This window comes from Equus przewalskii, chromosome 16, assembly GCF_037783145.1.
Source record: "Equus przewalskii isolate Varuska chromosome 16, EquPr2, whole genome shotgun sequence".
In the NCBI taxonomy this organism is placed as follows: Eukaryota; Metazoa; Chordata; class Mammalia; order Perissodactyla; family Equidae; genus Equus; species Equus przewalskii.
Genome location: NC_091846.1, coordinates 16,112,214 through 16,126,745, shown reverse-complemented (window position 1 = coordinate 16,126,745; position 14,532 = coordinate 16,112,214). Strand labels below are relative to the sequence as shown.

The following is a 14,532-nucleotide window of genomic DNA, read 5'->3' as shown; positions in this document are numbered from 1 at the left end:
CTACCCCTACTGTCTATGTTAGCCAACTCCAACATCTTTGATGCCAACTTATTTCATATATTTTAGTGATTGCCAAGGATTAGACCTTAAGGATTTTTTATTTCTGTATCTAAGCATCTTAATGTGGTTACTTGCCACAAAGAAAACACTAGGTTATCTTCTTTATTCTCTAAAAAGGACAGAAACAGTCTTCCAAAAAAGAAAGTCCTCAACTGAATCTCAAGAAAACTATTATTGTAATCTTGATTTTGGTATTCTTCTCATTCTGTGAATTGAGATGGTAACTTCTTGAATACTTTTTTCTGTTCCTTTAAAAGAAGCCATGACTTAAAAGTTTATTTCCTAGCTAATTAATTTTCTGTATTTTTATTTATTCTTGTGACTTAAAATTGAGGTATTCTTTGAAATCTCTGGTTATTTTTTAAAAAATATTATCCCCTTAGTTGATTTCTTTTATATATCAATAAAGAGAATTTGGTATTTTAAGAAGAAATAAAATCACAGAAATTTTTGTTGAGAAAATGATTCTCTTCATTTTAATGAAAAATGATAAAGCGGTCCGTGGTAATACGTTTGATTTTGAAATTCTTGTACTGTTTTTAAAAATTAGATTCCCTAAAAGTTTGTATTATCGCTTGTACAGAGCTTCCATAATCAGTCATTCTCATGTGCTGTTGTTCTGATATTCAAAGGTTCCTCTCTTTTCTTTCAAGCTTCTTCATTCAATCCATTTATCTTTCCACTTTGTTAGCAGAATTCTATCGTCTCGGTCTTTCTTTAATTAGGAGCACAGTGGGCCAGCTACTCCATCTGAGTTCTTATAACGGGAACAAGAATGAAAAATAGGGTCATGTCACCTGTGCTTTTCAGTTCAAAAATTTTGAACTCTTCAGTTCACAAATTCAGATGTTTTACTTCCGCGTAACATAGTGAAGGAAACAAATACTTATCTTGGCAGCCATTTACAATCGTACAGCTCTAAGATTGCTCCCGGCATTTCTTCTCACTGTTTGAACTTCTGCAGGTTCTTTGATGATCCTTGGATTGTCACTAAATAAATGAGACTCCAAGACACAATATTAAGATGTTTCTTATAAAAGGTACTCAATCAAATTACAGAATTAAGAATAAATCAACTGAAATTCAATTCAACAAATGCTTATTGAGCACCTAATGTGCTATTGAACTCTCCTAGGTGCTGGGAGTAAATATGAAAAAATGCTTCTTTGGTAAAAATCCCCACCTTTATAGAGCAAGATGATGAAGAGGTTTCTGAAATTTCAGTGTGGGCTCTTCAAAAGAAATGTCGATTTGGATATTTTATTAACTCATTTCCTGTTCTTAAACTCCTTAGGTGCACTTTCCATTTGAAATTTCTACACCTTAGAAACCTGGTCATATGTTTTGATACGCAAATCCCTTGGCCCCATAGGTCAAATGTTATCCTGCAAAATACTTAATGTTTGAAAGAACTATCCTCTTGTTTTCATTATTGTAGATTGCTGTAGACTATTTAATTCTGGGTAGTGGTGTACATTGACAATTTCTGGACAAGCAAATAAATCCTCTTAAAGATAAGCAAATATAGTTACATTCAACTGTTGAAGGGTATTATAGTATGAGTTAAATGTACTGAATTTTATTTTTCTTCTCCTCTATGAAATAGTCTTGATTAACTAATGTAGTAATCAGCTTTCTAACATTCAAAATGATTTTCTCTGGGAGTAAAATCATTTTGCAAGTCAAATGCAACCTGTGTTTAACTTTTGCATTTGAAGGACTGTTTAATTATTAACTAGTAAATTTTTGGGTCATTCGCATACAGAAGGTAAGCACTCAAATTCATTTTCCCACAAAACCAGAAATTCAGTATCTTCAAGGTAGGCATAAAGTTGGGATTTTTAAATGTTCAGTCTTATGCCCATTATATGAAAAATGTAAAATACTGAGTGATTAAAAATTAAATTTAAAAATTTAATAAGGAAAGAGCAATAGACAATATCAGTATGAGAAAGTAAGATCTACACTAGTTATCATTAGAGAAGCTCAAATTTGTACATCCTAATTCACAAAACATCGCCACATATAATACTTTGCGTGATCATACTTTACAACTAAGGACGAATGGATGGATTTATACATTAATTTAAATGCTAAAACAGATGAAAGTCATTTTAGCGGCACACTAAGAGACTGAATCATTTGTTCTCATAAATACTGCCTAATTTGAAGACAATGGGAAAAGTTAAACCTGACTTTGTAAAGCCTGAAACTGCTTTGACTTTTGAGTAACAGCAAATGTTGAAATAAACCTCTGTTCTGCTAAATTTAAAGGAATGTTTTAACATGATAATTTGTCTCCTAAAACAATGCCTCAGGACCCACAATAACGAAGGTCAAAATTGAAGGTGAACCTGAATTCAGACTGATTAAAGAAGGGGAAACAGTAACTCAAGTGATCCATGGAGGTGCGTTATGTATGTTTCCTACAGCTCAGGATCACTGTGATCATTTTGAAATAGTGTTGATTTAAATATATTGAACATCTGATATTTTCTCTTGGCTTTTGTCTTATATAAGTTGTGAGAATACTTTTCTCAGTTATGGGTTCTTATTAGCCACTCAAATAAAGTACAGTCTACCTTTGGATGCATCTGGTTGGCATTAATTTAACCGTTAAGTCGTCAGGTCCAACAAAACTGTTGTTACTTTGCATGTGCAAGTTATGATTATGAAACATAATGGTAACAATAACGTCAATACAGAAGAATATATTGGACTTAGAAATAGAAGAAAAAATGGCCACTGCTAGGACTTATTATAGGGCTTTCATTCTAATGATGTATAATTCCATGAATTCTCAATAAGTACTCATTGGACAGTCAGGAAACAAGTATGACGTGGAGAGTTAGCTTGCCAACTGGCCTTCTCCCTCACCCAAGATTCGGAACGTAACTACGACCTTTTACACCTGTGCTAGCCTGAATTTATTTGAGATATGTCCCCAAAATGATTATGATTGAATTCTAAATGGTATTGCTTTGAGAAAAATATTTAATGATTAAAATGTCTAGCTTATGGCAGTTTAGACACCTTATGGGGATAAATCCAATGCATTTTTCTTCCCCTACTCTCAGAGCCAATTATTAAAAAATACACCAAAATCATTGATGGAGTGCCTGTGGAAATAACTGAAAAAGAGACACGAGAAGAACGAATCATTACAGGTAATCTTTAATTCCATATACGGAACTATGCCTGCATTCTAAAGACCAAACCATAGTTAATCCTAAAATATCTCTATAAGAATCATTAGAAAAACTAAGTCATTTTCATGGTAGTTACTAAAGTTACTTCATTTCTTTTTTGGCAGAAATGATACGATTCTAAATATATAATCTATGTTTTTCTCTGAAATGGAAATTTGTGGGCAAATCTATAAGCATGTGTTTTGACTGTGTGTATGCATACATATTATATAATACACTATCTTCACTTTGCTATTTATTAATAAGTTTACTGAATCCTAGAAGAAAAACTATTCTCTCCTTTGATTTTCCATTAATCTTAAGCTCTACACATCTACATACCAAAATATAGGTAAATTTGTATAAAACAATTGATCAATAATTTCAATAAACCTCTGCATTAGTCTCCTACCAATGAATTACGCTAAAATTCTGAATTTAACTATCTTATCAGTATTTGTTTAAATGAGCAGTAAGCAACAATGGTCCATGCCACCTACTTAAGTAAACGAAGTTTTGATGAAACACAATGTGACCATTCATTTATATAATGTCTATGGCTATTTTCACACTGCAGAGTCAAAGTTGAATAGTTGCAACACGAACTATATGGCCCACAGAATCTAAAAAATTTACTATCTGGCCCTTTACAGAGGAAGTTTGCCTACCCCCATTTTAGACCTTTTTTAAATTGTCCCTACTTTAGGTCCTGAAATAAAATACACCAGGATTTCTACTGGTGGTGGAGAAACGGAAGAAACTCTCAAGAAACTGTTGCAAGAAGGTCAGCATGTCTAGAAAAATAAGAATGTAACTTCACCTAAGCTATCTGTATCAAATTCTGTATATAATCTTTGAGGCCTTTTATATGTTTTCTACTCTATCTCATTCCTTAGTTGAAGTTCCATACCAACATAAGAAAAAAGTCCAAAGATAGGGAATGAAATTGAAATGACAGTCCTATTGATTGTTTTCTTATATATTTGTTATATACTATTCATCAGCTTTATAAGAACATTGGTTTATCAGAAAACAGCACTAAAAACTAAGAAAGAACTGAGCGTTGGTCTGGAATTCATTCTTGGGCAGACACCATTAGATATACATCAAGTCTCCTGTCTTTATTACATAAACCAATTTCTGCTATAAACATGTATCCTCTCAGAGGTCACCAAGGTCACCAAATTCATTGAAGGTGGTGATGGTCATTTACTTGAAGATGAAGAAATTAAAAGACTGCTTCAGGGAGGTTAGTAAAAGGGAAACAACTAACCCATTTAACAGGTTCCAGAGACTGAGTTCTTCAACTTTTTAAAGACTGAGAGCATTCAGACAGATTTTTTTTTAATTAGGTTAAAAAGACAACATCATGTGCTGTCTTAGATTGATTGGTTCAACGGTAGTTTAAGTCATAGTTCTGAAGAAATGATTACTAGTTTAAACAGTCTTTAAAAAGTTCTATGGTATAAAGCTTGTGGAGCAGTGAATATTTTTTTGCCTTGATACAGATCATCGTAAGCATATTTTAAATATGTGAAAGGGGAATGCTTTTAAAATTGGTAGTTGTTTAAAAGAGCCCAAATTGACATGCTTTTGATATTTAAAAAAACATATTCACTGCCTCCACAACAATAATAAAAGGCATGTTTATAGATTTTTTAAGTGCATAGATCTAGCAAAAAAAAAAAAACAAAAAACAGTGCATTTAGTAATTTTCCTTTCCAAAACTACATTCTTGGGAATGAGCATCTGTTTCTTCTAACGGTTTGAGTGATAATCTATACCTGGAGATGTAAATTATTTTGCATATGAAATTAATCTTAATCTTTAAAATATGGAATGTTCTCTGTCTATGGCGTTAAAAGGACCTACTTTTAAAAGCAAAGGAGAAAAAAAAAGAATTCAAAATCTTACACAAACTCTAAATAGTAATTATTCAAAGAAATAGTAAATGTTAATAAAGTATAGTTTAGGTAGTTGGCATTTGAATAAACGAATTTCTAGTTCATTTTATTAACAACGAAAGTATTTAGATGACCAATTGTTTTAGAGAAACAAGTATTTAAATTGTTTAGAAAAATCAAATATGCTCCTGGAAATACACTATGAATTGAGACACAATTGAAGCTTGGTATTTATCCAAAGTATGGCCAAATATGGCTTTTCTGCTTAAAATTTTAAAAATTGTATCACTGTGTCAAAGAAGATATAAATTCTTTCGAGACCATGTGTATTTTTGGCAGGAATTGTTTCTTTATTCTTTATTTTGATATAGGTAAAATATATAGTGTTGAGACTGTTCAGTGATACTAAAAATAAATCATTTTTATTTAACCACTGATCGAATTTCCCCTCAACAGAAAGACGTGTGTCTGAAAAATACACCATTTCCTTTCAGACTGTAGGGAGTATGCGACACACCCGAAGCCATAACTGAACGAAAAGTTCCTGTGAGATCTAACATAGAATTCACTCATCTACCCCCAAATGCTTAACCGCCTGCTAGGAAAATGTAGGATTTGAGGGAAGAGATGAAAACATTATAAAGATTAAATTGAATTCTTTTTTTTTATAGTCCTTGCCATAGTAAACAGCTTTGTGGAATGGCAGTGCTTTTTAGAGAATGAATCCATTAGTAGCTGCACCTGTATATATTGCTTTAATTTATTTAGGTTTAAACTTTAGGTAAGTATGTTTTCTTCCCCTTTAATAAGCCTCTGTTAACAAGCCCGTTGTAAACAATGAACTAAGTACTTAAGAATAACTTCAGTCAAGAGAAGATACACCTGCTACAAGTTAAGAAGATATTCTAATTTTAGTTAATGGAATCTTTCCTTAACTCCTGTTTCTGTTCATCAGATAGGTTGATTTTTTTTAGCTCCCAGTGTTTGGTTTCTCTATATGTCTACAAACTATCAGTTTCCACAATGCCACATCATAAATTTTTGTCAAAACATTTTCAAGCTTTTTCTTCTCATAAGAAAGACAATATAAGCAGTATGGTTACTAGTATCTGGACATTAATTGGACATGTTAGTTTTCTTTTTTCCAGCCATGTAAAACCATTGGGTCATCACTGAGTTACAAGCGTCCTCTGACCTAGATCCTAAGAGACACCAATTTACAAAGAAGCTGGTGTGAAGAGATTACCTCATGCAAGACTGGCTTTTTTCGTTTCCGAGTATAGATAATTGATCTGTATCCAAACTATAGTCTTCATCTCAAAGCTTGGAGTTTTCTATCTGAACTGCTCATATTAGGGTACATATAGTACATTTTGATGACTTGAATATATTTTTCAATCATTTAAATCATGACTACTAAGTGGTCTTTTCGGTACTAATATTGTGAATGGTGACTGAAAGGCTTCAGAGCCTTCAAATGAAAAATACTCTCATGAAATACATAGAGCATAGAGTTTTTCATGCTTATCTTAAGTAGAACTGTATTTACTGAAACTGCTAAAGAAATTAAGAGAAATATCAGGCTATGGAAAATGGAACAACAACAAAAAGTTATTTGGGAAGGTTTTGACAAATCTTCCAGTATAACATGTAAAGATTTATGGCCTCTATAGAGAATAAGGAATCCGATTGTAGGTCTGGCTTCCAATCTGCTCTCCCACCCGAACTAAATTAGGTGGATTCTTATCTGCCTTGCTTTCTTCAGCTCAAAAGTGGGGATTAGTAATGTTACCTACATATAAATCAATTAACATACGAAAAGTGCTTGGAATAATGTTTGGCACATATAAGCTCTCAGTAATGTTAGCTACAATCAGTGTTATGGCCTATTAACATTAGCAAGGTCTATAAAGTGATATTTTACATGCTACTTTAAATTTCCAAAGTCATATCCATGTAAAAATGCAAAAATCTTGCAAGTGATTGGGCTGAAGCACTTTGCACATTTCAGGAAACGTGGTGGAGAGGGGCATTTGTGTGGAATCATTCAGATGACTAGTTTATCTTTCCACATTTTGCTTCTCTAAACATGACCTAATACAACTGTCATTCATTTTGAGGTAGCAGAGAGCCACTGGGAGCATATCTGATTTTCTGCACTTTAATCAAGCTTTTCTTCTAAAGATGTTTGTTTGCCACAATAAACACTTCTTGTTTTGATATTGTCATAGCAAAATAGTAATAAATTAACAAGTTAGTTAATTATATGCACATTAATTGGATGCAGCCCAATTTGTGAAAGAAAATTTGAGTGAAAGGGCTTGTTAAGAAAAGTAATGCTACATTTATGATCTTGTTTTAAATTGTACAGTAATTGCTCTTTGGAATTTAATAAGTCCATTATAATCCTCTTATTCACTAATTAATAGTTGGATCCATCTTTTCCTGACAATACTTTATAAGCCATTATTTTGTTACCAAATAATCCTGAAGTTAAGGAAAATATATCAATGGGAGCATATTCTGTAATTCTAACTTTCCTATATCACACAAACTTTCCCCCACTATCCAATCAAATAAGGTTTTCTATAGTTCTAAATTTTATTATAGTACTAATATGGTACGATAAATGGTTATACATCTTATATTCTGGGGGGAAAAGAGACACGTTGGAAATATGCTACATAGAAACAGAATTCTTGAAAAAATTTTAAATGTTTATTTTTTTAGTTGATATCATTCAGCCAAAATTACTGTTGGTGATAGTTTTATGCCTCACTTTTTATGAGATTTCAGGTAATTGAAAATATATATATATATATAAAATAGAAAATTTTGAATTCATTGTTGAGTAAGATAATATGTAAAAAGCAAGAAGTCAAAATTTGGAGAAAAAAATAAAGAAAGGGAAGCAGAAAAATGAAGTCACTGTAGGAACCACATATACTCTTTGATCTCAAATGTCCAACAACAGAATGAAAATGCGAATTTCATTTCACCAGGTGGTCTCGTCAATGAATTAAAATGAAAAACAAAAACCAAGGAATTGGGAAATACTTAGCAACCATAACAATGAAAAACTTCATAGTTATGAAACACTTGAAATTCTTAAATATGAAAGCTTTTATTATTTTTTTCTAGTTAATTTTCTAAATGGTCTTGCAGGATTGGAATTAAATTTGGGTGTATGTTGGCTCACTTCCTGAATGCTTATTGTTATATTTCTAAAGTTATTAGGCCAATGTTGTTTTGTTGTCCTCAGGTCCTATAACGTAATTATAAATTAGTTTACAATGAGAATTTTACAGAAACAGAAGTCTGATACATCACAAATAGGAATGACGCGAGAAATGAGCGGATATCTCTGGGAAGATACTGCTGCTAAACTTTATATAATGTTAAACATCTCTTCATCATAAAGCAATGCTTTTTATAAAAAGGGTGATAAAGTCATGTAAGTCACTTACTCATGCAAAAATGACACATTATACGGGGCTCCAAATGCCCCAATGAAACAATTGTTTTGCAAATAGTGAACATTCATTATGATATGTGGAAAAAAATGTTTGTTTTTCTGTTGCCAATGCAGAAGTCTCACTACTTCTAAAGAAAATCTACATGTTTAAGCTATGCTTACTTAAAATTTTATATTTCTCCGCTCATCTACAATCTCCTTTGTGATGTTAGCCATCATTTCAAAGTATTTCTAACTGCAACTATTTAATTTTAGACACACCCGTGAGGAAGATGCAAGCCAACAAAAGAGTTCAAGGTAAATATACTGACTATAGTAATTTGCATATATGACACATGGTTTGTTGTATTAAGACAAACCAAAGAAAAGGAGAGTGGTTTAATATATTTTATAGGACTTTGTTGTCTTGTCAAGAAGAAAAGTTAGCCAACTTTGAGACAAAGTATTTTGATGATAAGAATCAGAAAATAAATTGTTCATATTATTCACTATTAGTAAATTCTAAGAATAACAAATGTGAAAGGAAAGGTAATTGCACCCGTGTAAACTGCTAGACATAATGAAGCACTGAGGTAGACTCAAGTAGAGTTAAGTTGAAAAGAAATCCTGAAAACCAGAGCAGAGCAAAATAGGTTGCAGGTGGACCTGAACTCTGTAAAAATATTATTTAAGATGTGGCTACAGTTTGAAACATAAATTAATTGAAACCAGTACACATACAGAAATTTAATATAACTATGTACAAAGTTTTGATATAATGTGTAGATTAGATACATGTATATATCACCCACGCACTATAATTTTCTTCATAACTATACTTATGTGCATCTTCTAATCTTCCACTTACGCTACCTTATATTCTGATACTTTCAAAAATCAAAGTTTGTCCTTGTGGAACTTAGAATAAATTATGTGTTTGAAATTTCTAAGATAATTACATCCTAATAGTCAAAAAAAGTCGCAAGGCTTATAAATGCATTATAAGCATAGTTGATTTTAACCCAATCCAATACAGACATTTGAAATTAAAGAATTAATTGTACAAATAATTTTTAACTGAAGGATTTATCAGGGATTTCTTCTAAACATCCAAATTCAACAAAATTTTCTGAAGAATTAAAATCGCCACTTTATTATTTTCTTATACCTTTGATCAGATAACCTTTATTGCATCATCATAAATAGAGGATATTAAGAAATGTAATCTAACATTTATTAAAGTAAGGAATGATGGCCTTTTATAGATGTAGTTATGCATGGAATATCATATTCTTAAACTCTAAACTGTCGTCACATTTACAGTCTATATGTTCTCCCTTCTTCCTAATCAGGATCTAGAAGACGATCGAGGGAAGGTCGTTCTCAGTGAAAATCCAGAAACCAGAAGATAAAGCGTATACGATTCTAAATCAATAAACTGATCTTAAAGGAAAATTATGAGAGCCACTTTGACGTCAGGAAATGAACCATCAGCACAAAAAAAGCAATCATTGGACAATTCTGAATGCAAATATATAAATTTTTTCTGAATGAGAAACGTGAGGGAAATTGTGCGGTTAGCCTCCTGTGGGATAGAAATGAGGGAAATAGAACACCATACGGGCTGTTACATCTTAACATTAAAAGTTCTGGCTAACTTTGGAATCCATCAAAGAAAATCCTTTTCACCGGATTCATTACAATTCAAATCTCAGAGTGGTGAGCTGTTATTGCATTGAAATGACTGAGCTTGAATTTATGTAATGGACGGATAAAATGCATGCAAGCAGTTACCTCTTCATGGGAAGCTAAGTTATAAAAATGGGTGCTCAGTATTAAAAACAACAAATGAAACTTTTACATCAAAAGGCTTTGCACATTTCTAATATAATGTGGGTTTACCAGTAAATTACATTATTTCTACAACTAATTTTGTACTCTTGAAACGTTTGTCATATACTTCTTGCAATACATATTTTTATCTCAAAAATTGCAATAAAACAATTTTTCAGGTATAAAGAGAATTACTTCAAATTGGGTAATTCAGAAAACTCAAGATTTAAGTTAATAAGCGGTTTAGCCTTGGGAATAGGACTTTATACCTCTTTTTTTTTTTTATAACAAATACTCATTAAAGGAAATTGAATGAATTTAGTGTTTCTTGAATTTTTAGAACTATTATGATATATAAAAAGTTTTTACACAGTGAAGCAATCATTAAACATCATCTGAGTACATATAACCCCACAACTGCGCTAAGTTGTGAGGATTCAAAAGGTGAATCTGACAATTGCTCTCCTCAAAGGGCAAAGAGACAAATCACGAATAATCCACAACACACCGTGGCCTATAATAGAAGAGTAAACAGCACTGCATAAGCACAAATACATCAGTTGATTATTCCTAGGCTTGGGACAGACATAGAAGGAGCCACGGAGATGCTCTTAACTAAGACTTGAAGTATCTAAATCCATTGCATGGTCAAGGAGGGTAACAAAAATATTTGTTTCCTGAGAATGACAAAGAGGTCAGTTTGATCTACTCAGATCTCAACAAGTGTCACCCTTAGCTTGGACGAGTTGAAATAAGAGCAATGAATGAATAGAATCCATACTGATGAGAAACTGTGTGGTGATAGTGTACTAAAATTCTACCAAACAACAGAAGTCAGTGATTGAGAGACTGTAAAACTGAGGGAGGCCAAACAGAAGATACCTGTCTTGATCGTGATGTCCAGCTTGGATCAGAGTCTCAGTACTAAAGTACCACAAAACGACCTGGAAAGCTTTTTGGGTAGCTCAAAGCACTGGTTCTTTGAGGAAAGGTTTGGGTGAGGAGTGAGAAGGAAAGAAGGAAGAAGGAAAGAAGTGAGAAGGAAAATTCTGACAGTGCCGCTTGCTAAGGAAGTGCTCCACAACCATGGTTTTCCGGAATGCTTTCTAGTCTGGGAAAGTGGTGAGATTTATGTCTAGCATTTAGAGCCCCTTCCAGGAAACAAAATGTCCTACCAACTCAGTACTCATGTAGAGAATCTTGGGACTTCAATCTCAGCTGCACAGAACGTGGCCGTGATCTTCCCAAAATGATTCATAGGACGTGCTTACATAAGGTGGTACTGGTAGAATGTACGAAACTGTTGTTAACACAGATGGCTATTCCAAACAGATAGCATATTGTTCATGAGCCTCTAGAAGGTCACAGGTTAATTGCATAGAACAAACAGGAGATGGATTCATTCATTCAGCACCCTTCAGGGTTTTCATCCGACAATGAGCCAGGTGTTGCAGATTTGGACTTTGAGAGATAGGAATTTAGGGAAGGTAGGAATAAGGTGAGGTCTTTTTAAAGACTGCTAATTTTAAGGCCCAGCTTTGTTTTTTTTTAACCATAGAAGAAAAAAGAAATCAGTATTGGCTATTAAACATACAAAACTCTAGCATACATCTCTGGTAAAGGACAGAGTGTTTCAAGTGACACAAGTGAATATCTTTAAAGATTACATTTAAGGAAGACAATAAAATAGAAATAAATAAAACAATAATACAAATAAAAAGATATAAAATTAAAAATATATGAACATAAAGAATAATTTAAAATCCCAAAATAAGAATTTTAAATAGATAAATAAACATCAGTCCTACTCAGACGCTTCCTACAATTTGAAGAGGCAGAGTAATACATGATTTTTACACACGATATGTAATCTTTTAAAAATTATGAAGTTTTATTATCTCCAGTTTTACATGAAAAAAACAAAGCTCAACGAGTTTGCATAACTTTTCTTTCTTCTTTTGCCCTGCACTCTAAAATCAGGCCATCAATCAACTTACGACATGTCCGTTACCCAAGAAGTAGACACCTGGGCTAGCAAACGACATGTTTTCGCAATTGTGTTGACACTGTGTTACCTAATTTCAGCTCTTTTTCTAACCATCCTCTGCATAAAGCGGCATGCAGCAGGTTTGAGCACACTGGACTTAAGACTGCATGTTAAAATAAGCCTTCCTCCTTGATCCTGATGCGTAAGGTCCACAGCCCTAACTCTGAGAAATACTGCTTTACAGAGATTACTGTTGAGACAACAGTCTTCAAGAAACTGGTGATCTCCTTTCTGTCACTATAGATCACAGTATTTTCCAATTCTCATATAAATTGAATCACACAGTAGGCATGGCTTCTCCTTTGCCTGGGTTTTCTTTCTCTAACACGTAGAAGTGGAATGGCAGGACCATACAGAAAGTATATGACCAACATTTTAGGAAACTGCCAAACCATACTCTAAAGGAGTTCTACTATTTGGCACGCCTACCAGAAGGATATGAGAGTTCCAGTTTCTCTCGCCAACACTTGCCATGGTCAATCTTTTTAGTTTTAGCTATTCCAAAAGGTGTATAATGATATCTCATTGTCGGTTTTTTTGAGGAAGATTAACCCTGAGCTAACATCTGCCGCCAATCCTCCTCTTTCTGCTGAGGAAGATGCCCTGAACTAACATCCGTGCCCATCTTCCTCTACTTTATATGTGGGACGCCTACAACAGCATGGCCTGCCAAGCGGTGCCATGTCCACACCCAAGATCCAAACCAGTGAACCCCAGGCCACCGAAGCGGAATGTGCACACATAACCGCTGAGCCACTGGGCCGGCCCCTCATTGTGGTTTTAATTTGCATTTCTCTAATGGGTATTTTTCGTGTGCTTATTTGACATTTGTAAAATATCTTCTTTGGCAAAATAAGTGTTGTTCAAATCTTTTGCCGATTTTTAATTGACAGTTTTAAAAAATTATTGAGTTTTGAGAGCTCCCTATATGTTATGAATATTAGCCAGATAAATAAGGCACAAGTATGTCCCCCAGTGTGTGACTTGTCTTTTCATTCTGTTAGCAGTATTTTGAAGATACCAAAATCAAATTTATCTGTCTTTTTTATTTTATAGATTGTGCTTTTGATGTTATATCTAAGAAATCTTTTATTAACCAAAGGTTACAAAAATTTTCTGATCTGTTTTCTTTTATTTTTTTAATTTTTATTTTTTTCAGATGTACATCATATTTCGAATTCTGTATACATTACATCATGTTCACCACCCGAACACTAGTTATAGTGCATCCCCTCACATCTGACCCTAATCACCCCTTTTGCCCTCCCCCCTTCCCCCTTCCCCAATGGTAACCACCAGTCCAATCTCCAATGCTATGTGTGTTTTTCTTTTGTCGTTTTTATCTTCTACTTATGAGTGAGATCATACGGTATTTCACTTTCTCCCTCTGACTTATTTCACTTAGTATAATACCCTCAAGGTCCATCCATGTTGTCACAAATGGCCAGATTTCGTCATTTCTTATGGTTGAGTAGTAGTCCATCGTGTATAAATACCACATCTTCTTTATTCATTCATCCCTTGATGGGCACCTAGGTTGCTTCCAAGTCTTGGCTATTGTGTATAATGCCGCAATGAACATAGGGATGCAAGTATCTTTATGCCTTTGTGTTTTCAAGTTCCTTGGAGAAATCCCCAGCAGTGGAATAGCTGGATCATATGGTAGATCTACCCTTAATTTTCTGAGGATACTCCATACTGCTTTCCATGGTGGCTGCACCAGTTTGCACTGCCAACAGCAGTGAACAAGGATTCCCTTCTCTCCACACCCTCTCCAACATTTGTTGTTTCCTGTCTTGTTAATTATAGCCATTCTGACCAGAGTGAGGTGATACCTCATTGTAGTTTTGATTTGCATTTCCCTGATAGCTAATGATGTTGAGCATCTTTTCATATGCCTGTTGGCCATCTGGATATCTTCTGGGAGAAATCTCTGTTCAGATCTTTTGCCCACTTTCTAATTGGATTGTTGGTTGTTTTGTTGTTGAGCTGTATGAGTTCTTTCTATATTTTGGATATTAACCCCTTATCTGAGATGTGGTTTGC

General features: G+C 33.6%; 1 protein-coding gene across 6 annotated transcripts in view; it reads left to right on the top strand.

Moving 5' to 3' along the window:
* Positions 1 to 10,756, top strand: part of POSTN (periostin) — a 33,282-nt gene extending 22,526 nt beyond the window's left edge. For 2 of the 6 annotated variants that reach the window (XM_070578768.1, XM_070578767.1), the window contains 6 exons: positions 2,379 to 2,468; positions 3,138 to 3,227; positions 3,955 to 4,032; positions 4,414 to 4,497; positions 8,883 to 8,924; positions 9,959 to 10,756. In XM_070578768.1, coding sequence (XP_070434869.1) covers positions 2,379 to 2,468; positions 3,138 to 3,227; positions 3,955 to 4,032; positions 4,414 to 4,497; positions 8,883 to 8,924; positions 9,959 to 9,996 — 422 coding nt within the window. In that variant the 3' untranslated portion in view covers positions 9,997 to 10,756. The remainder of the gene's footprint in view (positions 1 to 2,378; positions 2,469 to 3,137; positions 3,228 to 3,954; positions 4,033 to 4,413; positions 4,498 to 8,882; positions 8,925 to 9,958) is intronic. The other 4 variants (XM_070578772.1, XM_070578769.1, XM_070578773.1 and 1 more) reach the window with 2 other exon arrangements.
* Positions 10,757 to 14,532: the final 3,776 nt, after the last annotated feature.